General features: G+C 39.5%; 1 protein-coding gene across 6 annotated transcripts in view; it reads left to right on the top strand.

The window, feature by feature from the left end:
• Positions 1 to 26,282, top strand: part of NRXN3 (neurexin 3) — a 1,693,692-nt gene that overhangs the window by 1,517,075 nt on the left and 150,335 nt on the right. For 3 of the 6 annotated variants that reach the window (XM_061156512.1, XM_061156513.1, XM_061156514.1), the window contains one exon: positions 9,311 to 9,618. In XM_061156512.1, the coding sequence (XP_061012495.1) occupies positions 9,311 to 9,618 (308 nt within the window). Of the gene's footprint in view, positions 1 to 3,564; positions 3,655 to 9,310; positions 9,619 to 26,282 lie in introns of all 6 variants that reach the window. The other 3 variants (XM_061156511.1, XM_061156510.1, XM_061156509.1) reach the window with 3 other exon arrangements.

Below are 26,282 nucleotides of genomic sequence, written 5' to 3'. Positions count from 1 at the left end.
AAACTAGTCGAGGGTCAGCTTGCTTTCTTTCTTTCCTTCCTCTGTTCTCTCTTCCTTTTCTTCTAAATAGGTTAACCCAAATGTCGCAAATGTGAGCTGTTTCTGCATAAAGGTTGTAGCTGGGTGTATGAACCAGTTGGGCCTTAGTAATTTTACCTCAAAGCATTCTGCTTTTCACAATATTTATAATTCAACAGTGCATGGTTGTATGTGTCTCCAGGAACTGAAATATTTGATAATAGAGTCAATAATACCAAAGCAAAAGACAATAGGCAACTAATTGTGTAAAAAATGGATGGCAATACACACACACCGTCACACATACATACCTCTAATTTTTAAGTAGAATGAAATATGACCAGAGCTTTTTTTCTAAAATTCAGTCCCGTGTAGGTGAGTGTCAGATCCACATAAGTAATTTAAGAACTGTGTATTTGAAGATTTCATTGTGCAATTTGCAAATTTCTCAGTGTGGCTGAGAACTGTAGTCATTACATTTTTAGGATCTAATTAGTAATGCACATATGCTTCTTTTTAATGACATTATGACATTACTATTCATAAGGCCATTCTTCCTTGAGGATAGTATCCCTTTCTGTTGAAGTATCAATTTTAGCCTTTGTTTCAATGTTCATACTGGTTGCTATATAAAATGTACAACTAAATGTCATTAAGGATTGGATGTGAATGTAAATGGATTTGATGAGGTTTGCTCAGCTTTCAGAGTAGTCCCTGTGTATGAATTCTGATATTTAGAAGGTTGTTTGCTATTCAGTTAGTCTAACAAATGGGGCTTGGGGCAAATGAACTCATTCTCATGCACATGTTTCTAAAACATTTCTCACTAATGTTTGAGCTAAATTAAAATAAAAACCAACAAGAACATGAAAAGAGACTAAGAACAATGTTAATGTGGCAATTTAAACCAATTTGGTTTTCCAAATCACCTTCCATCTTTCACAACTTTTAACAGTATGCAAGATCGCTATCCCCACTGCCAGATGCTATCTGTCTGGCATGGAAAACTTAAAACTTTTTTCTAAATGTCTTTAAAGCTGAGATGGAGAAGAATGACTCTCTGCCTTTCACTTTCCGAAGGGTCTAAGGTTGAATCGTGGCTATGCTGTCCTCCCAACACATCACTTGTTGATTCTCCCCCATTGTGTCTTATTCGTCTATCCCGTACCACATCTGAAATGATTTTCCATGGAGCTTTATGCTTGACAGACTGAATGGGAGGGGGGATCCTTAGAAGGACCAAGGCTCCTATGTTTGTGGAACAAGTAAGTCAATGCAGCTTCTTAATTAAGTTGGTACATATAGAACTGTCAGTCTGGAACATTCGGTACTTCATATTTTGCCTTGCGTGGTACTAAGAATATTTAGCTTTCTCTTCACTATTGACTTCACTAATCCATTCTACAGAGAGTGGGAAAAGGTCATTACTACACTTAATATTGCACCAATGACAGTTAGAGAAAACCCAAAGTAATAGAATATATTCAAGGTGAATCTGGCATAATCCATTTGGCATTTCTCAGTATGTTGTTGTGACTAAAACTTGAGAGAGGTCAAAGCTTATGAAGATGGATGACATCCCTTGTGTGGCTGTCTCCTGTAGGGTAGAATTAAGAGTTAGAGAGATATAGGTTCTTTTCGGAAAAGTGCATCTTCCTTTTCTATTAGGACATGTGAAAATTAGCCCAACTTTATTTTGGATTAGTAGACTTCTGTGTACCAGATCTACCAGGATGATCATATAATGGTCTCCTAGGTATTTGTTTATGTTAACAGATAAAATTACCTTTTTTTTCACCATGGGCTTATTGAAACACCAAGAAGTTAAGAAACCTTTCTACTTTGGCTCCTAGCTGTCTCTTTTTTTTTTTCTTCTGTGAGAAATAACACTTTGAGGAAAACTTTAAATTATACACTGCAATCCCAAATTGTTAGTTGTTCTTTCCATTCATTACATGTTGTCCTTTGATATGTTAATATATTAGGCTTCTTGCCAGCCAGATACAGTCTCATAATGTAGGCTGGAAACAGATCCACAGTCTCCTCTTTGATGAGCTTTTTGTTTGTTTTTACTCCTGGGGAGTAAGAATAATGAGTCAGCTCCTAAGACTAATTTGTTCAAAGGAGAAATGAATGGGAAATCTTTTAAATGTACCCAGTACCCTTTACCATTCTGCCTCTCACAGAAGGCAGGTACTAATCTGACCACACGCAGAATCTTCTCCACCAGTAAAAACTCCAACATGCAGGTGGCCCAGAGATGGAAATACTGGGGCAAGCTTTTATCCACCTGGTGCTACATGCCATCCTAATATTCTTTCTAGCTTTTATACTTCTTTATGAATTGCTTTCAAACCACCTGTTTTGAGATTTTTATTTCACTTTTAACGCTGGTGATCTGGATTGGGCTTCCTGAAGTTTCAATACTAGAAGGCTAAGAGTCAGAAGTAATTTAGAAGTTCACTAGTTTCTGTTTGATCTCTGTGAGGTTGGTTGACAAGACAGTAGAGTTCCCAAAGCGTGGCTTCATTATTTTGTGTTTTGAAGCATATTCATTAGGGGTATATCTTCACACCACCACTCTCCAAGTCTGTCCTAATTAGACAAACCATCCAGGGGTGGTAATAACATTTACGAAGGGAAGAAAGGGGGCATACTCACAGTTAAAAGCATTATGTTTGAGCCTTGAAATTAATTAGATATTTCATGCTTGGAAGAAGTATCCCTAACAGGCTTTTTGAATGGAGACATATTCAGGAAGGACCTCTCATAGGAAGGAAAGAGAGTGAGACTAGGTAAACTTATAAAACCTGTGTCTATTGGTATTAATAAAATATAGATGCTCAAAAGTCTGGAAATGCTATACCACTATATGTATAGCTGCTTTTATTTACAGATATTTACTTGGGAGTTCCTCTGATTTTAAAATATGGAACAGATCTGGACCAAGGGATAGAGATGAAAAGATTTCCATGTGGTACTCTATTTTACATAGGCAATGGGATGCCGGGGCCCCACCTTACGGAATAAGAAGTCTCGGTTGGCCATCAAGGCTTAAATTGTTTTCTCTGGCAAGGTAGAGCAGTTGCAAACACTTAAGAGGAGAATGAGGAGGTCCAGGGCTCCGGTCTTCAGTATATTCTGATAGGATACAGTAAAGTGAGTGTGGAATATGTGTGACTGAGACATCAAGGGTCCTGATACTCACAAGCCAGGGGGGTCCTTGTGCCTCCATTGACCCAATCAAGGTATGGTTGGAGACAGACGGAGAAGAGCGAGGGCAAACCTTTCCGTAAACAGCCACGCCTCTCCCGGATGCCCACCCCCAGCCCCTCTCCCAAAACTTGCCGGAGCACGGCATAGCTAAGAATAACCTGACCTCAAACCTGTCAGCCAAGGGCAGAGTGACTTCGACTCCACCTCCACTAAAGATAAATTGCTATCTATCTCTAAAAACCTCATAAAACGCACCAAAAACCTAGGATGTTTTTGAATGACTTATTGACTTTTCAGATTCTTCTTTAAGCTGTTTTTTAAACTTTAAAGGCAACACTGATAATGAACGCTTCCAAATGGTAAAACAGAAAATCCCCTTCAAATATAACCGGCCCGTAGAAGAGTGGCTGCAGGAAAAAGGTAACTGTCGTTAAAACTTTCATTTTAAAATCATTTGACTCTAAACCCTCATTTTTAAAGCCTGCAAATAAATGTTCCTTAAATGATAATCGCCTGCTGCATAAATGACTGTTTTAATTTTCATTATAATTTGTGTCAGCTTCCACCTGCCATATGTTGATAAATCATGCTATAATACATTGCCATTAAAATACAGTTAAAGGGACTAACATCTAGTTTTCTATCAGCATGACAACCACCAACAAGAAATTCCAGGAACCTCTAAAAAAAGAGATGTATTATGGCAATTTAACCACTGCATGACATTATTTGTTAATTTGTTTTAAATTACCTCTTATACCAGAGCTTCCTAAAGAAATTTCAAAAGAACTTATTAAACTTCCATCTTGAGGCTGTTTTGGCTTTACTGTCTGTAGCATGGTTAACATCAACAACAACAAAAAAAATCATAGATTGACTCGTAATTTAAACTGCTTAAACAAATGTTATAAGGGGAGCCATGTTCTTTAACATTTGTTTTTAAACAAGAAAAGAATGAGAAGGATGAATTTTGCCTTCAGAGTTAAACTTACAGAGGCAAATATGTTTCATGAGAGATTAATGACATCCTAGTTACTGATGGAAACTAAAAAAATAAATAGATAAACTTATTCTACACTTCGGTTGTGTGGTACCTTTGTGTATTTGATACTTATGCAACGAAAGTGTAAGTAGTCGGAAAATAAAAGGTTAATAGAAGGCCAAACAGCAGTTTCTCATTTGCTGAAGAAAACAACCACTTTGTTAATAAAAGAGGGCAGCGGTTATATGTGATGTTAGAATTTTCTGTGTGGCTCTTCTTCATTGGGAGGCAAGCTATTGCCTTTCAATGAAGAAAGACTTCTGACTTGAACAAGCTGGTGACTTTTTTTTTTTTTTTCCTGAGCCAGTAACTACTCTTCTAGCTTGAGTTTTTTGTTTGTTTGTTTGTTTGTTCGTTTTCTTAAGGAGATCTTAAGTGAGTTTTTAAAATATGTAGAGATTTGATTGAGTTATTTATAAAAAGTAATGGGGTATGTTAATATGCAACTTAAAAAAAGACAAAGGACTACTACAGTTGCAAGTTGAGTGACAACATTCAGGACTTTAAACACGGAAAATCCTCACTGAGTCTTAACTGTTTGCCCTGTTTTTAACGTACGTGGTCTAATTAAAAATAAATTAAGAATAACTCTAAAAAGCAAATAATTTTGTTTAGTAATCACCAGCTCATAAAGTCCCTTTAACATTAGAGATGATGACTGCCTCACTTCTTAAAAAGGAAAAGACAATTTAGATGCATGTCTGAGTCTCATGTGCCTGAGAAAATTGTTTTTGTTTCTTTCAATTTTATGTTAATAATATTTTATTTTATTCCATTGCCTTTTGAAGTCTAAGTTCAATAGCATGCCAGGCATTTTCATTTGTATTAATCATTTTAAAGTTATTAGTAGGCTTTTAGTTTTTCTTCCAATAGCATTATTATCAGTTGGCTTTTATATAGAAGGACGCTTCCAAACACACAATAGAGGGAGGTTGAACGGGTGGGACTGGGTAGGGGGTGGTTTGGATGGGAGGAAGGGAGGAATTTGTTTCTTAACTGAGTATGTATGTTTATATATGCAAATAATATTGAAAAGAGTTCTATGAGAACTAGGGGATTCTCTCTCCTACATTATTTTAGCCAAAATTACTTTTTTCTTTCATTTAGGTAAGTAACATCTATTCATTCTATTGCTTTATCTCTTCCTCTGTCTAGCTAACTTTCCCTTCAAAGAAATAGAAAATGTATACCAAAGGACCTTGCAAGGACAAGGAGTTAGAAAAGGGTGAATCCGGAAAGATGATTAGGCAGAGGCATTAGTAAGTACTTGGACGGCTCTGTCACTTGGGCAGAAACAGTTGTTTCTGTCATTGGAGAGGAGATGTGAGTCACGGCATTCCCTAGCCTGTTTTCTGGCGCTGTCTGCTATTGACTGACTTTCTGACCTTAGACAATCCACTTAACCTCTTTATATCTCAGATTTCCCATCTGAGGAGAGGAGAAATAATGCTGCCTATTCCCCAAGGGTGTTCTGAGGTTTAATTAATTAGTCTTTGTGCAACACTGACTGGAAACATGCAAAGATTTAATTTAAGCAGTATGTGAACTTGGTGTCCAAATGAGGGAGCATTTAACGACTTCCAGGAGGACGGGCACCCAAAACAAAACACAAAATAAACTGCTACAAAGCCCGTACTGGTATTGTAATCAGATTTTATATTATTGGTGATAGATTGGAATCCATTATCAGACTGGGATATAGATAGAATAGTGGTCATCTCTTATTAAAAAACAAAACAAAACATGATTGATCGTAATGAGTGACGACAAGGAGACCTGGCCCTGATTCTGAGAAATCTTGGGCAGATAGTACACTGTTCTGCAGTCGGTCCCTTATGTCCTTCACCAGGAGAGGGTCATGATGATTGTTTCTCACTTACTCACTTACTCCTGCTTCCTTGAGAGAGAGAAATTGATCAGAGGAAAAGATGGCAGAAGACTTGAATATCCCACTATTCCTTTAGTGCCTGCCAGCATTACTATTAACCACCTAATCTAAGGCACAGAGGGCTGGGAAAGAGGTTTAGAACATAACAAAAGCAGATCCAGCCAAAAATAAATCATGAAACAAAGACCCAAATACTTCCTATGGCATGATGGATGCCTGAAATATATACACTCCTTCCCTATTTACCCCACCAGTGTCTTGTGGTCAAAAAATGATTAGTCAGATCTCTCTATGAAAGCAGGAATAGCCAGAAATGAAGCCATGGTTTAATTGTATAGCCCAGGAAACGTCTTGCCTTGCTTGGGTCTGTCTTGAACAAGCAGAGACCACTTTTTGGAGTGAACCATGGCAACTGGAATAAAAGAGATCCATCATTTCTAGCCAGCTTTGCATTTCAATTCTCTCTGAGCTTCCTTTATTTGTAAGCATAAGTGGAATAACATCACTAGAAAAATAAGATGGGAGACCATTATAGATGTGGAGTACTTCTGGGAATATTAGAAATGCAAAATCTACTATAGTCAGTTATAACCATCAACTGATCTTCAGTACTGGGCTATATATAAAAAAGGCAATGAATAAGTATTATGGTTGGCCAACAGTTATGTCAATGGAAGGGATATTACGGCATTGGGGCTATCTGGTACAAGACACTAAACTTTAGCCCTACAGATCTCGTATTAGGCAACTTTTTATTATGTTAAGCTACTCCAAATGCCTATGAAAAGCTGAGAGCATATTTATTCTCCCCTTCCATCAGTGGCATTTCTTTCAGTAGTAAGCTTGGGGCTCCCAGAAAAAAAGCTGTTGTCAAAAAACTAAATAGTAATGAGCTCCAGGCCATTACCCAGCATTATTGTGCATTGAACTTTTTGCTGCATCTCATATGAAAAATGAGAGGTCAAAGAATAGGCAATGATGTGTGTGCACAGGGCACTGAAGGAATTGATGGGAAAAGAAATGGAAATCTATTAGATCTATTTGATTAGTCCCTTAGGATCTGGGCAATTTTGTTATTAAAGCCAACAGATTCCATTTCCATGCTCCACATATTTTTATAGACATTATTTTCACTATAACAAAATTATCTGGCCAATTCTCCACAGTGTAGTGTTTAAAGCTCCCAAAGTGGTATTATTTATAAACCATTCTTGACTAATATGCCCTTGAGAGTTGCCTGATGAGTGGATTGGGCTCTTATACAAAGAGTTCCCACTGAGTAGAGGCATTTTCCCATTTCTAACCTCTTCCATTTCACCCATTTTTATACATTGAGAAGGGATTCCACATTATATACTAGAAATTCAAGGATACTAATCATTATATAGATTTAAGGGTTTCCCAGGAGGTGCTAATGGTAAAGAACCTGCCTGCCAATGCAGGAGACATAAGAGACATGAGTTCAGTCCCTGGGTTGGGCAGATCTCTGGAGAAAGAAATGGCAACCCACTCCAGTATTCTTGCCTGGAGAATCCCATGGACAGAGGAGCCTGGTGGGCTACAGTCCATAGGGTTGCAAAGAGTTGGACATGACTGAAGTGACTTAGTACACACACAGCACATATAGACTTAAACACTATATAATAATAGTGGTAGAAGTTAAGAGCCTAAATATCACAGTATGTCTCTATTCATATTAGAGATCATAGAGCAAAGATCTCAGTCTTTAAAAAAAAATACTCCTTTCAATTAAACAGGTGAGTATACTAGAACATTGTTTTCAGTCATTAATAGCTAAAATAATTCCAGCAAGATTAAGGATGACTGGAGCATTGTTTGATCACTAACTAAAATGGAGGAAAAATTCAAAAAGGATAAACTTAATTCCATTAAAAAAGTTTTTCCATCTTTCTCCATATGGAAAAGCAGACAAATAATCTGGAGAAACAATAGAACAGAAGGCTTTGTCCTTCAAAACCTAGATTTTTCTGGGAAAGATCTCAAGCTTAAGGAAAGCTTTTTAAAATAGGGATGTAAGATAAAAAATGCCTGATGAGTGGATTGGGCTCTTATACAAAGAGTTCCCACTGAGTAGAGGCATTTTTTAAATGCCTTTTTAAAGTTGGGATGTAAGATAAGTTGACTTATACCATTCTTTGTTCCGCCATGATTTCATTCTGATAGTTTTCTGTACACAGAGCCTAAATGGTTCCCCAAATGGGAACTAACAATAAGGTGAGCTACTGTGTCTTCAATCCATTAACAAACCTGTGTATCACTTTAAGGTGTTTTATGTGTTGCCTTTTTCACTAACACCTATCTCTCCTCTTAAAATTTGTTGATTTTGAATGACATCAGTTTTCTTTCTCCCTTTCTTGCTGACATGATCAATGTCTACTTATTTTCCATACCTTCAAGAGCGATTTAGTTGTGTGATCATGGTCTCTCACCTTCCCCAAATGAAAAAAGACAGGAAATAATCTGTCATGAAGTTTATGAAATAGCAAGTATGGATAGAATATTATACATTAGGAAAATTTCTAGGAAATCTTTTATTTCCTAGAGTTGTTTATTTTTATAAGTACACAATAGCTGCAGGTCTCTTAATTAAAACCTAATTTAATTTCAGCTAACTATCAGACCTAGTTTTTTAGTTCAGTGTACTGAGTTACCCCACTGAGTTTTTATTTGCCCTATATAATTCTTCTTCATTTTCATTATGTTACTTTGTAAGTTAAAAAACTCAGTATAATAGGTATTTATGATTTATTATTATAATCACCTGATTTGGGTTATTTTCTTTTTCTGTCATCCACAACTGTATACCCTGGAAGACTGCAATACCACTCATCATTGAAACAAGATTTCTCCTGCTTCACAATAAAGAAGTAGAGATTCAATTATTCAGGTTGTCTAGGATATTCAGCTAGACAGTGGAAGAGATAAACATAGGGAAATGTTATTTGCCAATGTCTAGATTGAATTTTTGTTACTTGCCAATACCTCTACTGAATTTTTGCTATCCAATTTTCTCCTCTTCAGTTGCTCAAGGAAGCCTGTTTTGATGTCTGGTCCATTCAGACCAGGTAAGGCAAACAGAGAAAAATGTATGGGAATAATGATGTTTCCTCCACCCAACCCACTAGGCCGGCAGTTAACCATCTTCAACACCCAGGCGCAAATAGCTATCGGCGGAAAGGACAAAGGACGCCTCTTCCAAGGCCAGCTTTCTGGGCTCTATTATGATGGTTTGAAAGTATTGAACATGGCAGCTGAGAACAACCCCAATATTAAAATCAATGGAAGTGTCCGGCTGGTGGGAGAAGTCCCATCAATCTTGGGAACAACACAGACAACCTCCATGCCGCCAGAGATGTCTACCACTGTCATGGAGACCACCACTACAATGGCCACCACCACAACCCGCAAGAATCGCTCCACAGCCAGCATTCAGGTACGCCTCTCTCCAGCATTTCCTTGGTTTGGCATCTTTGTCTTTGAGACATTGCTATCATGGTCAGTGTTGCTTTGTAGCTAAAGTGTCTGAATTACTATGTTTGTAGGAAGGACACCTACAGATGCTCATAGTAGTAAAACCCAGGAGTAGAGAAAGACAAAGTAATTGTTAAAGAAATTATCAATGTCTGGTGCGCACGCGTGGGTTATTACTCTTATATCCATCACTGAAATGGTAAAGCTGTTATTCAAGGTGAGAGATGGAGAACATTTTCGCTATGACATACTCTCTCCTCTCATTTTATTACCTTTCTTTTCAACAGCAGAAAAAGAAAAGGAGGAGAGGAACATTTGTTACCATAGCAAAGACTATATTCTAGTTAAATTCTACTTGCATCCTCCTGATGGCTTAGTGTTGGAACATGAACTGTTCATTTCTGAGGCCAAGGGGTAGCATTAAATCAAGGGTAGATGAAGCTGAAGTTTTCATCAATCTTTATAAAATGCAATACTTGTATTTTTTAAGTGTTGGTTAATCACTTGTTATTTTTGGCCTACTTTGTTTCTTTTACATTGTACTGACCAAAATCCTAATTCTGTTAGCAAATTTGAAGGTCTGAGTTTAACTATGTAGGGAGTCCTTAGTTTTTATTAATGTTTTTGTTTTGTCACTTAAAAGTAATTGTAGCCAAACTAAAGCTTAATGCTTTGCTGATTACCTTGGCTTCTCATAAATCTAGATATTAGAGGGTAGAAAGTTAGTCGAAGTATTAACCTTAAATGCTCAGGCAAAAAATAAGACATTCCAATTGCTCATGGGGAATTGACCCCTAGCCTAGTTAGTGTCCGTAGGAGATTCAGTAGATCAGTACTTGTCCTTTCTGTTTCTTGGTTTAAGATATTATCCAGGGATTCAATTGAGTCTCTGACATCACCTTTCCATTGATTTCACTGGGCACTGTAAACCTAAAGTCAATAGTCAATTAAATCTCTGATGTGTTCTCATTCTTCCGAATTAGTTTTATGTGAGTTAGGTAGTGGTAAAATTGTCTTCCTTTTCCCTTGTCTTTGAGTAGACATAGCCAGACAGCTCCTTACATGATTGCACAGGAACAACTGGGAGCTGATTCACAGATGATGTTATCGGTACAATTTTATGTGTTTTAGAAAGACTACTTGAGAAGCCGGTTACTTCCCAGTCTTAGAGTTGCCCGTGTTGTTACATTCATACCTATGTACATGCTCAAAAACAATAGCTTCTTCTCCACTGATATTAAAGCAATAACTCCTGCCACTTCACTCTACTCACTGAAAAGAAGATAAAAGGCAATATATATTTCTATTATGACTCTCTATAGCTCGAGAGCAGATCTGTTTATTGTTGGTGAAAGGATAGTTCTGTCTGCACAGGTCTGGTTCTGTTTCTGTCAGAATACATTCCACTAACTCTGTGGGAAGCAGAGGAGCAAATGGCTTTTTCTTCGTAGGAATGGATGGCCCTGTAGTCTTTTTTGAGGCTACATTTTTACTGACCTCAGAAGGATTTAATGTTACATGGGGATTCAGGGACTAAGCCATAATAATGATCAGTTTGGGGCTTTCCCTCCAGGGGCAAATACATAAATGGGAGTAGATTAAGTGAGTATTTGTACAAACTAAGAAAGCCTATGATAGAAGGTACAAAGGTCTTGTAAGTGGTTATGACTCTGGACATCGTTGGACCTATTGTCATTTTAGAGGACAACAGCTGTGGACAGCTGGCAGATGTCATCTCTGACAGCCTCCTTTCTGATGTGTCCCTTTGCCTTTAGTCTAGTAATAATTGGATCACATCTGCATGGCTTTCCTTTTGCTTCTAATAAAAATGAGTTATAAACCTGTTGATGCTTGTTGTTTTTAAGAGTGTATAAAAGCATAAAGTGCTATTGGAGAAAAGCCAGCAGATGAGCAGAATTGGAATAGATTGGAATGAGAGATTTAAAGGCCCCATATTCTTTGTAAAGATTAGCTAAAGAAAATAACTATGCTAAGGGTTTTGAACTTTTTGTTCGGCCAACCAGCCATAAGGATTTTGCCCTGGGCTCTGGAAAAACTTAGGATGGACAGGTAGACACTGCTATGTTTAAAATGGATAACCAACAATTCTGCTATTATTATTTGGAAGCCTGAATGGGAAGGACTTTGAGGGAGAATGGATCCATATATACGTACGGCTGAGTCTCTTTGCTGTCCACTGAAACTATCACCACATTGTTAATCAGCTATACTCCAATACAAAATAAAATGTTTAGTGAATTAAAAAAAAGGTTATCAACAGTGAACATTCACATACATTAAATTCAATAGCCTGCCTGTCTCCAAGTCTGCCTCTTAAGTACATTCTGTAGATCATATCAAGCTTGTGTTAGGCATGTGGACCCAACAACCCTTAGATTCTATCCAAGGTTTTAGACAGTTTCCAGACTGCAAAGACTTTGGGTGAAGAAAGTCACTCTCGGAAGTTCTAATGTGCCCTGTGTGAGCCAGCTAATTTTCCTGGATGAAATAGATTCATAAAGATTTGAGCTCTGACTAGCACTGACACATACATTACCATATGTAAAATAGATAGTTGGGGCGGGGGGGGGGTTTGCTGTATGATGCAGGGACCTCAAATCTAATGCTCCCTGACAATCTAGAGAGGTGAGATGGGGTGGGAGGTGGGATGGAGGTTCAGGAGGAAGGGGACATATGTATACCTCTGGCTGATTCATGTTGATGTATAGCAGAAACCAACACAATATTGTAAAGCAGTCACCCTCCAATTAAAAATAATTTAATTTAATTAATTTAATCAAATTTAAAAATTTGATCTCTAAGAAATCTTCAGGAAAAAAAAAAACAGGTGAGGAAGACTGGATTTCATGTCCATAGATTCATCATTCATGTTTTCACCTATGTGTGAAATCTTACAGCCGTTTCCAAGTGACTCTGTTCTGTCCTCCTTGGCTTTGACAATATTGCTAGAGTAGAGTTACCCTAAAATTTGACTCTTCCAGGAGAAACAAAAGAAGCTTGTGCATTCACAAGTATAAATATCTGGTTATTTAAAAATCCACTGGTTATTTCTTTAAGCATAAGGTAAAAAAAAAAATCGTTTGAACAGTTCATTTCTAATAGACCTTGGTTAATGTTGATTTTAGATCAAAGAAAAACTGTGAAGTGCTTTTAGTGATGCTCTTAGCCATGTGTGAAGGTGAACAAAGAGTTTTTGAACTGATGGCCCTCTAATGCTCCAGCCTCCTGGAAATAATTAGCATTTTGATCTTTCTAATGTACTAGTGTGTTACAAAATGCTTGTGAATTACATGGACTATGTTCAGTTACTCACAGCCATGGTGCCAAGCATTAAGTCTTTACCCTACATTAAGAAGGATGTCTCTGGTTACTCCCCTGATTGAAAAAGAAAGTTAAGGTTGAGAGAAGAGGTGGGTACATTGAGAAAGCAAATGGATGGGTGATAGTTCTCAAATAAAGATCTGGCACTTAGTAGGTGCTCAATAAACATTTGTTGAGTAAATCCGAAAACAAGATAGGCTTTATAATGTACTTTATCATTTAACAATCAGAAGTGGCATGGCTTATGGAAGATTTTCCCTCTAAGATGATCAATGGACTTTGGACAATTGAAATCCACCCCCCTCCCCCCCCCCCCCCCCCCCCCCCCGCCACCAGTGGTAAAACTATAGAAGACTGATGAAATGCATGTACTTGAAGTCAGATTGTCTGAGTTTAGAACCTAGTTTCCTCTTCATATTAGCTAAGCAACCCTGGGGAGGTCACATATGTTGTGGTTACCTAGCTGTGGAAACAACCTGTCATCATTTAGTACTTTGAAATAATTATGTCATTAGATCTCACGGTTTTATGGATCAGAAATTTGGGCAGGGCTCAGCTGGCAAACACTGAAACCCAAAGGAGAAGGGGGAGGCAGAGGATGAGATGTTTAGATAGCATCACTGACTCAATGGACAGGAATTTGAGCAAACTCCAGGAGACAGTGAAGGACAGAGAAGATGAGTGATCTGTCCATGGGGTTGCAAAGAGTTGGACATGACTTAGTGACTGAACAACAACAAAAACAGCAAGACATTGTTCTGCCTCACGTGGAACTGGCTATCACTCAGTGGCCGCTCTGGCCTGGAGGGTCTGGCTTCACACGTGTACCTGGAGCCTCAGTGGATGAACAATACTGGACTCAACTGTGAACATGTTGCTCTCCGTGTCTCTGGGACTCCTTTCATGGAGACTTAGGTCTCGTGGAAAGAGTTTTCCAAGTCTTAGATACATGGAGAAAGGAGCATATCTCAGGTTGGTTGAATGTACGAAGCTAAATTGACAAAGTCAGAGATGATGATTCCTAGAGAGATAGCCAAACTTCAACTAGAACAGAGAGTGAACAGAGGAGGGTTGGTGGGAGATCAGGGACTCAGATTCTGAGTGTCTTGGCCTAAAACTCCCTCAAACAGAAGAGGTCCTAGAGGGGAGAACTAGATCAGGTTCCCTGTGCGTTTCACTACCAGAGATGCCCCCGAGATCATGCAGGCACGTCCATTACCTGACATCTGACCCCAGTGCTGGGAAGTGACTGTTGTGATAGGTCAGTTTCTAAAGTGGGAAAGTTCAATTCAGGCTACATTCACATTCCTGAATCTTCAATCAGGACAGAAAGGTAAAAGTGAGAAAAAGTCTTTTAGGGATCACTGTCAGCCACTAGGACCAAAATGTTCCTGCAAGAGGCCAAGAAGAAAATAGTTCCAAGAGTAAGGTATATTCTCTTCCCTTAGTGCTCTAGACCAAGTTATTAGTCAAGAAAGAACTCCGTGTGTTCTGTGCAAATCACCATTTGGAATAGTTTTTAAGCTTTTAGCAGGAGACTGATCGTGACCCACTTTTTCTGAACTGGGCGTTGGTAAAGTCACCTTGGCATTGGCCAGGGCTGCCTGACACCAGAAAATTACCAGAAAATCATAACACTCAGTACTGGAACTACTCCCAATAAACAATAGAAATGAAAGATGTAAAAGCTTTCTGAGATTTCATTCTTTTCTTGAACTCACAAGTTTGGTGGGAAAAACGTGGACCACTTTCAAAAATTGCAGAAGGAAGCCACAGTTTTTCAGCTTTTGTAACAATACCTTCATGGAAAGTCCTCCCCATGGTCTGCTTTTATGCTGGGGACAGTCAGAAGCACCCTTCAGCCTTGATATTACTCATGGCAAAACAACAAACCAAAACTTGTGATTAAAAATTTAATCCTTTACGTGTATGTGTATGGCTGAGTCACTTTGCTATTCACCTAAAACTGTTAGAATATTGTTAATTGGCTATACTCCAGTATAAAATTAGAAGTTAAAACAGACAGAAAACCAGCAGGCTGACCTGCCAAAAAACAGTGATCCTTCTCGCTGCATGTTCCTGATGGAGTCCCAGTGTGCTGAAGGGAAGAGAGAGCAATTAGAGTCAGAATTTCTCATTGGACCCTATGTTCTTCCAGTTTTCTAGCTATGTATCTCTGCATGAGTTGATTAGCCCATCAAAACTTCAGTTCTATCATCTATAAAATGGGCTCAAGAGCATCTTTACCATAGGCTTGTGGTGAGTAATACATACAGCCACATGTGAAAAGAACTTAGGCCATGCCCTATTCCATCAGTTTTCACTAAATGCTAGACATTCGGAAAACTGCTTCAACCCAAGAGACTCTACCAGGACTCACAGTTCCTCATAGAGCTTAGCCTTCTTGTATGGTTGGATAAGCACAAAAACAATTTTGTCTACACCCACAGAAACCCACTATTACCCAGGATTTCCTTTGAGGGTTCCAGATTGAATCATAGCCCTGAACTCATCAATTAGAAGGAATTTATGGAGTAGGAGTTAGCTGAGTGGTTATTACATACAAAGCTTTTTGTTAGGATGAAGCGTGTGAAGCTGCCAGTTTGTAGGAGCAGAGTGGTCGGATATCAGCAACTTCACATGGTTCCACAAATACATGACACATTCATTTTCAGTATGTTGTTATCCATGGGGTTTTGAGATTCTGGCTGGAACAGGTTTCTGAAGGTTCTTTGAATAATCAGACTGTCTTGGATTGGGATACAAGATTCATCTACCTTATTTCAAATACCATGCTCTAATAGGAGGTAAATTATGTTATACTTACCCCCCAAATCACCCCTCTGGGCCCCTCTACCTTTTTCCTGCTGCCATCAGCTTGACAGAAGTGAGACAAGGAGTCCACACAGTTTTCCATCCCTCGCTTTAACCATAAGACAGCAGAGCCTCCAGGGGAAGTTTATTTTAGGATCGGGGCTCAACTAATATTGATTAACGGCCTTGCATAACGTGGGACTCCAGGGCTCATTCCTTTCCTGCCAAGCCTCATAACTGGGGGAGGCAATGAAGATTTGTCTGTCTAATTAGCCTTCAGCTGCCAGCCAAGAAATACCTTCTGTTTCCTCTTTACCCTCATGCAGGTACTTTCTTTTCCCCTCTTGGAGAATAACTGGGGGGGTGGGAATGGACTCTAATTTACTCATTACCTAGTAGAACCCTCCAGTGACATTTTCTCTCTGGAATTACATAGTTCTAATGGGAGAAAAGGGAACTTGATGGGTTTACCTACCTCTTAAAGACTTAGGTGTCAGCAGTACAAAGAGATCAGTACTTCCCAAAGCTGAAAAAGTCCATGAAAGGATCTCTGAGAAGGTCCTCATCACATACAGGCAGGAACTCTGCAAGATGCTCAGATAAGTTGTAGAGATGCCCTTCTAATTAGCATGTAATATTTATAGGGTAGAATCTCTGACCAGAACTGCGAATAAAGCACTGGATCTTATTTTTAGCCATCTGAATAGCTGAGAAGGAGGTGCAGTCAGCTATTGGCTACTCACTATGGAGGTCTTCAAATGTTTCTTTTTTCTTTTTGTAGTTGCACAAGTGGGATCTTTAGTTGAGGCATGTGCACTCTAAGTTAAGGCATGTGAACTCTTACTTGCCTCATGTAATACCTAGTTCTTCCACCAAGGATCCAACCCTGGCCTCCTCCATTAGGAGCATGGAGTATTAGCCACTGGACCTCCAGGGAAGTCCCCCCAATGTTTCTAAAGCTCTAAGTGATTGTCCAATCACCTAACAGACTACTTGGCCAAGTATAAAGCCTGTGTCTTTACCGCGTGCCATATGGATCTCTTCCCTGCTCACTCGCTCGCTCTCTCTCTCTCTCTCTCTGACCGTGTTTTCTACCATCTCGCTCCAGGCACACAGGTCTTCTTGAGCCTCCTTGAACTCAGATCCAGGAGAAGGGAGAGATGAGCAAGGGCTGCGCAGTTGCAGAGTCTGATCTTGTCTGTATTTAACATGTTGACTTTTTTGCTGATCAAGGATTTTTTTTTTTTTTTGCATTGATGCTGACTTCAAAACATTGCAATAAAGTATTCTTTCTCTCTGATGACTGAGTTTGAGGCTGTTCCTTTAAAGGTTACACAGTGGATGAGCCTCCTCCTTAGTCCCAGCACTGCTCCAATGTACCAAGTAGCCTGTGGTGTTTCCCCTGCAGGTGCTTCTGCCTGGCGCAGTTCTTCCCAGCATGCCTCACTGCCTTAGTGTGTCCAGACTTCTGCCTGGTGCAGATCTTCCCAGCATGCCTCACTGCCTTACTGTGTCCAGACCTCTGCCCATATGGCACCTTCCGGAGCGGCCCTCCTTGACCGTCCCCTGTGAAATAGCGCCCCACTCCCGGTCACCTTCTGTTTCGTGGCCTCTCAGAGCAGTCATCTCTACCTGACATGATATCACACGTGTGCTTGTCATCTCTATTTAGTGAAATGTGAGTTTTAGGATGGCAAGATATTTGTTTCCAGTGCTATCAGGGCACAGAGTAAGCCCTCAGTCAGTATTGCTGGAGACAGATGGGTGGACAGCAATCCACTAGCACCTTTGCAGGGAGCTCACAGGTCTCATGATGCTCACAAACTGAATCCCACTTCCAAGCACTATCCCCGCCTCCGCCGCCTCAGGAGGCCCATGCTCTGGCTCTCTGATGAGGCTCACCAGTAGGAATGGTAGTCAGAAGCAGTTTGTTTGTTTGTGGGATGGAACTGGTGCCCTCTGCAGTGAAAGCACGAATTCCCGACTACTGGACCAACAGGGAATGCCCTCAGTAGCGGCTTTGCTGCTCTTGACTCCTTGCCTTGTACAGTTGCTGAGTCTGATCTTGTCTTTAGTTAACATGTTGATTTTTTGCCCATCAAGAAATCTTAAGAATAAGAGTCCAGAGATGTCTCCTTGTATCTGGTATGTGAGATTGTTCTTGTTGATTTCTGGTCTTAAATTCCCTTTCCTTAGAAATTATTTGCCATCCTAATAGCAAAGGTGGTTTCTAGTACTTAAGAGTTTTCAAAGCAATTCTGAACATGTAATCTCATCCACTTTCCCTGTCCAATTTGTTTGCCATATTCCTTTCCAAAATTATTTAATTCTTAATTCTCCTAAAACGTACCTTTATATATCAGCGAATAAAAACTATATTAATGGACTGGTGCTTCTACTCTGTTCTATTGGTATGGATAGAAAATTAACCAAGGGCTAATTTACCTGGTTGTACATATGTGGGTGGGAGTCTTCTATCTACTTTAAGTTACTTTTTATGTTTTTCTCTAATAACTAATTTGATGATTCAGACAGTAAAGAATCTGCCTGCACTGCAGGAGACCTGAGTTTGACCCCTGGGTTGGGAAGATCCCCTGGAGAGGGGAATGGCTACCCACTCCAGCATTCTTGCCTGAGAAATACCATAGACAGAGGAGTATGGCCGACTACAGTCCATGGGGTTGCAAAGAGTCAGACTCCACTGAGCGATTAACAACAGCAAATAGCTAAGTATGTTTTGAAAGTGAAAGTGTTAGTTGCTCAGTCGTGTCTGACTCTGTGACCCCACATGGCTCCTCTGTCTGTGGGATTCTCCAGGCAAGAATACTGGAGTGGGTTGCCATTTCTATGAAACTCTTTATTCCTGGTCTTGACTCTATGGTTTATGTGGCTCCATAGTTTGTGATCCTTTGAAAAGAAGATTTTGGAAGATACTATGAGAAGTCACTAGATTGAGAGAAGGAATAATCTCTACATAGCTCCTCACTCAACATTCATGCCCTGGCACAGTGCCAGACCCAAAGTGGGGCTCAATCAATGTTTGTTGAAAGAAAGGAAACTGCATTAAGTGAATGAATGCTTATCTGCAGCGGGAAGAAGCAGATCAGGGGGCAATGTTATTGATGCTGAAGGTCTACAGAGACAGCTGTGAGAAAGCAGGCTGGTATGAAGGAAAGAGAGCTGGGCAGCAAGAGTCAGGAGACTTCGTTTGTAGATAAAATGGTTTAAACCATGACTCAAGGTGGGCTTTCATTTATCAGCTTTGGGATGGCTAGGTTGCTTCTTGAAGCTTAGTCTTACCACCGACACAAGGAGATGATAACATCGACTTCATGGATAGGTTATAATAATACAAGTCAACAGTGCAAATTGGTGCAACTCAACAGATTGTTGTTCTTGTTATTTTAAATGGGATTCTAATCCAGGTCTCTTTGGCATCTAACTTTTGGGTTTTATTCTTTAATTAGTCATTTGTCCTATGACAGGGCAATTAGCTTCCTTGGGTCTCCACTCTTTCCTCAGCTAACAAATATAAGGGTAGATTCACTTGGTTTCCAATATCTTCATTTTCCTAACAGTAGCTAACAGGCCGCCTTGAGCATCCAGTGGCAGTGAATGGATGGACAAATGAATTAGAGGGTGGAGGGAAAGAAAAGTTGAGGAGAAGAAAGCAGAGAGCAAGCAAAAATACTCTGTAATCATGTTGCTGTAAGAACAATCTGTCCATTTCCCAGATTGGATGGCTCATGTTGAGAGGAATGCATAGGATGTCTTTAATTCAAATTATAATGCAAATAATGATTTATTTTTGTACCCCATCCCTCCCTTTGCTGAAAGCTTTCAGAAAGAGTTCCACAATGACTAACTACCTCTATGTAGAGGATAAAGCACTTAATAAATGTCTCATGAGTTGTCGAAAAGAATCAATGATTCCAGTTTAAGCTAAGGTCCAAGAATTTTCTTTTTCTCTGAAAATGCATCTCTTTCTATTTATATATGACAGGGAAATGACTTTAAGCAGCAATCTTTGCTAGCCAGGCTTCAAGATGGATATTTCCATTCTGCCTTTGACAAGGCTGTAGGAGGGATGGGATGTGCTTTCATATCTTCCTGGTGTATGTTTGAATGATTGTAAAAATTAGAAACACACTGAGGCTGTTATGACAACCCTGCCTTTTGAAACCTTCTAATTAAAGCCTGGGGTTGTCTAGAGAGCTAGTTCTGTTAGCTAAATGGGTAATGTAAGGTTCTCCTGTGTTTTTTTTGTTTTTTTTTTTTTATCATCCAGAGATGAGATGTCTGAGGAAATAAGTATATACCATATCTGTGGTGGCCAGCAGTCACTGAGAGAATGACTTGGAGGAAATTTGATTGACTTATGTGTATAATGTGGTCTCTTCTACCTCTCATTTTATCTGCATGTGTATGAGTTGGAGAGAGAGGATGCTCGTGTATGTTCACATGTATTAGCTAAAACAGTGAAACTTACATGTTCTGAAACTTACATGTATGCAGATCACCTGGGTGATGTGATTAGCGAGCAGACTCTGAGTCCATTCTAGGCAGGGCTAAGATCAAGCTAAGATAGCATCCCTGACTCAATGGGCATGAATTTGAGTAACCTCCAGGAGCTGGTGAAAGACAGAGGAGCCTGGCGTGCTGCCGTCTATGGGACTGCAAAGAGCCGGACACGCCTGAGCCCCTGAACAACAACAGGGTCAAGCTATCTAGCTCCCAATGATAGCAGGCTGTAGTTTGTGGATCTCACTTTCTGGAGCAAGGATCTCATAGGTATTTATAGTTCTTTGTTGAATAGTAGTAGCATCTGTTTATCTGTCTCCTCTGAATGGTCTCCCCAAACTTAATTCAAACTTAATTCTTCAAAATAGGAAATGTTGTTAACCTGCAGCATTATGTAAGGGAAAGAGACACTACCCAGCTGAGGATTCACCAACAAAAATATATCCCATCAGACAGTCCTGCTCATGGTTCCACTGACCCCGCTCCCCCCCACCTCCCGTCCCTTCCTCTGCTACACACCCTCAAGGCAGATGCAAAAAAAAAGTAGGTAGAATTTAACTTGTCACAATATATATCCCCGTTTCTGAGAGGTGACCTCCAATGAAAGCAGAAGGACATGAATGATTTTAATCCACAGTAACAATGGGAAACCAGTCCTGACCATCCTGAGCGGTCTAAATATATGAAATGACAGATTTTTCTCCTCTGCCTCTTCACGTCCTCCTCCCAGAGAGTGAGCGAGACACGTATTCATGCACACACAACTCACACTATAATGCACAATGAAATTTCACCTGGCCTTTATCTCCAAGCTGCTGTTCTGATGATTAATGCCCCATTGGTTGGGAAGCTATTCCACCGAAGAAAGACAAGGAGAGGGGAAGACACATGAAATATATCTCTGAGGCCATTTCTCATTATTATTATTATCATTATTAGCTCCTTACTGCCCTATCTGTCCTGTTAGAGAATGCTTGATCTATTGGCAAGGGGGAGGGGATGACATTTGAAAGAGGATTTCACGAGGGAGAAATGAACAAGGACAAAGATAGAAATAGACACTTTTTACTAACGAGGACTGTCCTGGATGGGGTTTGGTGGTGGTCGTCATTTATTTTTGGTTTTGTTTGCTGATTCCATTATTTTTGTTATTTTCATTTTAAAGCCAGATATAATAGATGCCTCCATCTGTGTCTCCTGTTCTTTTTTTTTCCCCTCCTAGGCATTTATTTGTGCATGTGTTCTTTTGTCTTTATTGAGTCTCTGTCTGCAAGAATCAATATGATATAACATATGCAAATGTTATTCCTGACCACTTATGCAAAAACTGGACAGAATAATTTCATTGCTTTGTAACTCCCATGATATAATTGTGTCCATATCCTGGTCGATTTCAAGTTTCTGAAAAGGCTACTTTAAAAATAAATAATTCTATGTATGTATGTAATCAGACATACTGTGTTGTGATTCTCTCCTGTTTCCCATTCAGAGAAAGGATGATTGCTAAGTAATTTCTGGCTCTGTCATTTACAAAGACCACATAGCAGTGGTCCTTGTGGGAAAGACGGAACAGTAGTAAAAGCGCTATTACAACACATGTGTCTACTGATAAAATGGCAGATTCATTTACCTAGACACAGAGTACTATAATATTGATTTAGAAAATGCTGTCTTTCCAAATTTGAGTTTATGAAGATATAAAATATATAACTATGGTACCCACATGTGACTTCAATTTTAGTTGGATTTGTATTCAATTAACAAATATTTTAGTAAATTGAGTGTCTAGTATGGGTCACACACCTTTCTAGGCATTTTGGTTATAGACATACACAAAACAGCCAAAAAGTCTCTCTTCTCTGGGGCATATACTCTGTTACTAAATATGGGGTGCCTTATGAGAACCAGACTTTGAAGAAGCCAAGGATGAAGTAAATATGAAAGTGAAAGTCACTTAGTCGTGTCTGACTCTGCAAAGCGAAGTAATTATATTTCTGCGTTGAATGAACCCATAGTCTGGGAGCACTCTTAAATATTGTCTAAATTTGAGCAGACTCATTTTTAGGTCAGTTTTCTACAGAAACTCTAGCACACTGGTCTGCTATTACAGTTGCAGGAGCAGCAACTGTCTGTGTTTATACAGGTCAGCTCAATTGAAGAATAATAATTAAAGAATAATGTCTTTAATTTCTACTCAAAAGAGGAAGGCAATCTTCAAATGTGAACACTCTTTTTGACTAACAAAGATGGCAACCATAAATCATGTTAAAATAAAATTGTTGTGTTTGAAATGTATTTTTGTCTCAAGGACTAAGTCTATAGTATTTATTGCAAATATTTTATTAGTTTGAGATTATAGTCTCATAGAATGTTTACATTCAAAGAATCTCAGATGCTCAGAATCTGAGAATCTCAGAATCTCAAAAATCTCTAATTTTTGACTTCCACACAATGAGTAGAACTTTAGAGATGGGCCAACCTCGTTTCATCAGTCAAAGCCATCTGTCCAGGGGCAAATTACTTGCCCACCTTTTGTAATTTAAACAATAAGCATTGGAAATTCCCTGGCGGTCTAGTGATTAGGAATTGGCACTTTCTCTGACAGGGCCCAGGTTTGATCCCAGGTTGTGGAACTATGATCCCACAACCTGCACAAAACAGCCAAAAAATAAATAAAATAAACAATAAACGTATATTAATTTGATGCTTTCATTTAATTTATCTAAACAATGCATCTACATAACTTAAAACTTCACATAGCACCCAAACTCTCATCACTACAGGGCAGAGGCATCGTTACTTTAGCTGCTCGGAGGGGTAGCTGCTGTATTTTTAATAGGTATTTTAATAGGTATGTATTATATTTAAATTTACTCTCAATGCAAAATTCCAGTAAGAATTCTTCTGTATACTGAGACAAAGTTTTCCTTAGGGTCCTCTATTTTTGTGGGTTTTCTTTTCTTTTTCCTTTTTTGCTTTCCCTCATACAATATTCTCTAGCCATCTCAGAGAGCATAGGAATTAAATAATACATATAAGTGCTTTGAATATTTTGCATTCAGAAATGAGCATAGCTGTCTCTTCCTTCACACCAGCGGCTTCTATTTTTGAGATGAGCAAGGATTAGAATAGTCACTTTGGAATTTTTATGCTGTGTGATGTCAGACAATGTGTTTGCATGCCACTGAGTTCCATCATACAGTGTTTGGTGATAAAGTCTATCCACTTGGCTCTCAGTTTCTTCCGGATTTATCACTGTAATATATTTATTAGCTTTCCTTTACATGTGCAAGTTGATGTAGTACTGTAGAAAAAGAATCACTCCACATATTCCTTGCAACTCAAGAGAGATAATACATTCTAAGAGGACAAATGAATCTCCACCAAAAAAAAAAAAAAAAAAATCAGTGAATTCATGTTGGATATTTCCTGGTGGCTCAGACAGTAAAGAATCTACCTGCAATGCAGGAGACCTGGGTTCACTCCCTGGGTCGGAACGATCCCCTAGAGAAAGGGGTGGCAACCCACTCCAATATTCTTGCCTGCAGAATTCTATGGACAGAGGAACCTGACAGGCTACAGTCCATGGGGTCACAGAGAGTCGAACACTACTGAGCAACTAACTCTTTTCACTTTCACTTTCTTCATATATGGATATAGACACAGGAAGTAGGATTTGATCAACTGATTACACTAGGTATGAGCCAAAGATTACATCTGTTGGAGGAGAGAGGATTGGAGGCCAGTGTGAGCAAATCACAAGTAGGAGGTTTCAGGGGAAATTTAAGTAAAGTTGGTGAGGATGTCCCCAAGGTTATGTCTATAGGGACTCATTGCTATCCACATTGCCAACCAGTAAACAAAGATTGCTAGAGGCTCTGAAGTAGATCAAAATAGTTGAAGAAGAGGATGATAACAAAATCTACTCCCAAAGCCGTACTGAAAACACCATACGGTCATACAGAGAGCACCTATAAATGTTCTTTTGACTCCAATAGCTACGGGGTAATTCATGTTTTTTTAATTTAGAGGATTTGGGGTGAATGTCTAGACAACTCATTTTTGTTATGTTGTACTCAGCAGTATGCATAGTAATAATTAGAGGGAAATATAGATCACGTAAAACAATGCCGCTCAAGTCATTGATAGGAGGGGGATTAAGGTATGTCTGTGCTCTCTCTCTCTCTCTCCCCCTCATTTTCAGTAAACTACATTCTTTTGGGTTTTTTCCTCATCCTCTTAGGTTTTTTTATAAGAGAGTTTTCCCCTTTCTTCTGTTGTAAACATTTTCCCCGTCTCAACATCCTTTGTAAATTCAAGAAACATTTTCCTTTGCAATGTACAATGAAAGGCGATTGTGTTAGAAAATATCAGAGATGGCTTTGTCATGTCTGAAGGTGTTAAATCATGTTCTGTCCTAAAGAGCTCGGTAAATGAGGCCAAGGGAATGATTTGACAATTGAAAAAGGCTTCAGTCACCTCTCCCAGCCTTCCCCAAAACTCCCTGAGGAGAGAGAGACTCAGGTGACGGGTGAAAGTCTCTTTCCTTTAAAGGACTCTGGAGATTATGGCAAGCGAAACTTTGGGTTTTTCTTGCAAGGCAGAGCCAGCATTTGCAAAGGGGGTCTTTGTAGTCTTTTTTTTTTTTTTTTTTCCCCCAGCATTTAATTTGAATTCAGGTTGGTGTGAGGGAATTAAAGGAGGACGATTAATTGCTCAGCGGTTAGTAGCTACTGCCTACTGTATGGAAGGATCTGCATAGGGACAGAGGGTGAATAAGACAGATATATGCTACCTGTCTTCATGGAGCTTACATAGCAGGAAGAAGGCATAAAACTAATTTCACAAGCAACTATTTAATCACAAGATGAGTTCAGTGAAGGAGTGCAAGCTGCTGAGAAAGCTGAAGGAGATCTGAGCTAATGTTCTGGTGTGGCAAGAGCTTCTTGAGGATGCAGTATAGGAACTGCACTGTTCAGGATGAGAAGCTGGTAAGCAGGGGAGAACAAGGCAAAGTGTTGTAACCCAAGAGAAGAGCCGGTGCTAAGGCCTTGCTGTAGGGAGCATGCTGTATCGCATTTCAGGTTTTTAGTCTACAGTTTCACCCTAAAGTCTTGAGACATACCAGATCTGACCATGTTAACTGACCAGGAGGCCACCCATAAGGAACCCGGCAGGATGAAGCACCATCAACTACTATGACAGAGTGATGTGGGGCTGGTTTGAATGAGTTTCCAAAGCTGGATTGAATGGCACGCCATATTGAGTGGGCTTCATGGTCTCCTGTTCTGAACCCGCTAGATTTCTGGCTGCATGGTGTGCCGTGGTTTCCTCAGTGACAGTCGGAGATACAAATAATTTAAGCCAAAGCCTCACAGATGCAAATGTAAGAACTGATACAAATGCATGAATACACTGTGCTTAGCACAGTTATGCTCAATACATGGAACTCTATTTGCTAAAGAGTGACCATACACGTTGAACAGATCATATGTCACAGACGTCATGTCATAGGCCCTCATGTATTGTAAAGTCAAGAAACCATCTAGTTGGGGATTTCCCTGGTGGTCCAGTGGTTAGGACTCTGCGCTTTCACTGCTGAGGGCCCAGGTTCAGTCCCTGGTTGGAGAACTAAGATCCCACAAGCTAAACAGTACAGCCAAAAAACAGCAACAACGACCAAAAAAATTAGTATGTGTTTGTATCTAGGTTTCCAGACTTTACAGCCATCCTGTATGTCACCTCCTTGTTTTTTTTTAATAGAACACTAGTAACCAGGAATCAGTAATTCAAAAACATCTAACTCTTCTTCCTGGGACTTCCCAGGTGGCTCAGTGGTAAAGAGTTGGCCTGCCAGTGCAGGAGATACTGGATACATGGCTTCAATCCCTGAGTCGGGAAGATCTCCTGGAGAAGGAAATGGCACCCCACTCCAGTATTCTTGTCTGG

This window comes from Dama dama, chromosome 12 (assembly GCF_033118175.1).
Source record: "Dama dama isolate Ldn47 chromosome 12, ASM3311817v1, whole genome shotgun sequence".
Taxonomy (NCBI): domain Eukaryota; kingdom Metazoa; phylum Chordata; class Mammalia; order Artiodactyla; family Cervidae; genus Dama; species Dama dama.
Note: the sequence above shows the minus strand (reverse complement) of the source record. Positions and strands in the feature narration are given on the sequence as shown.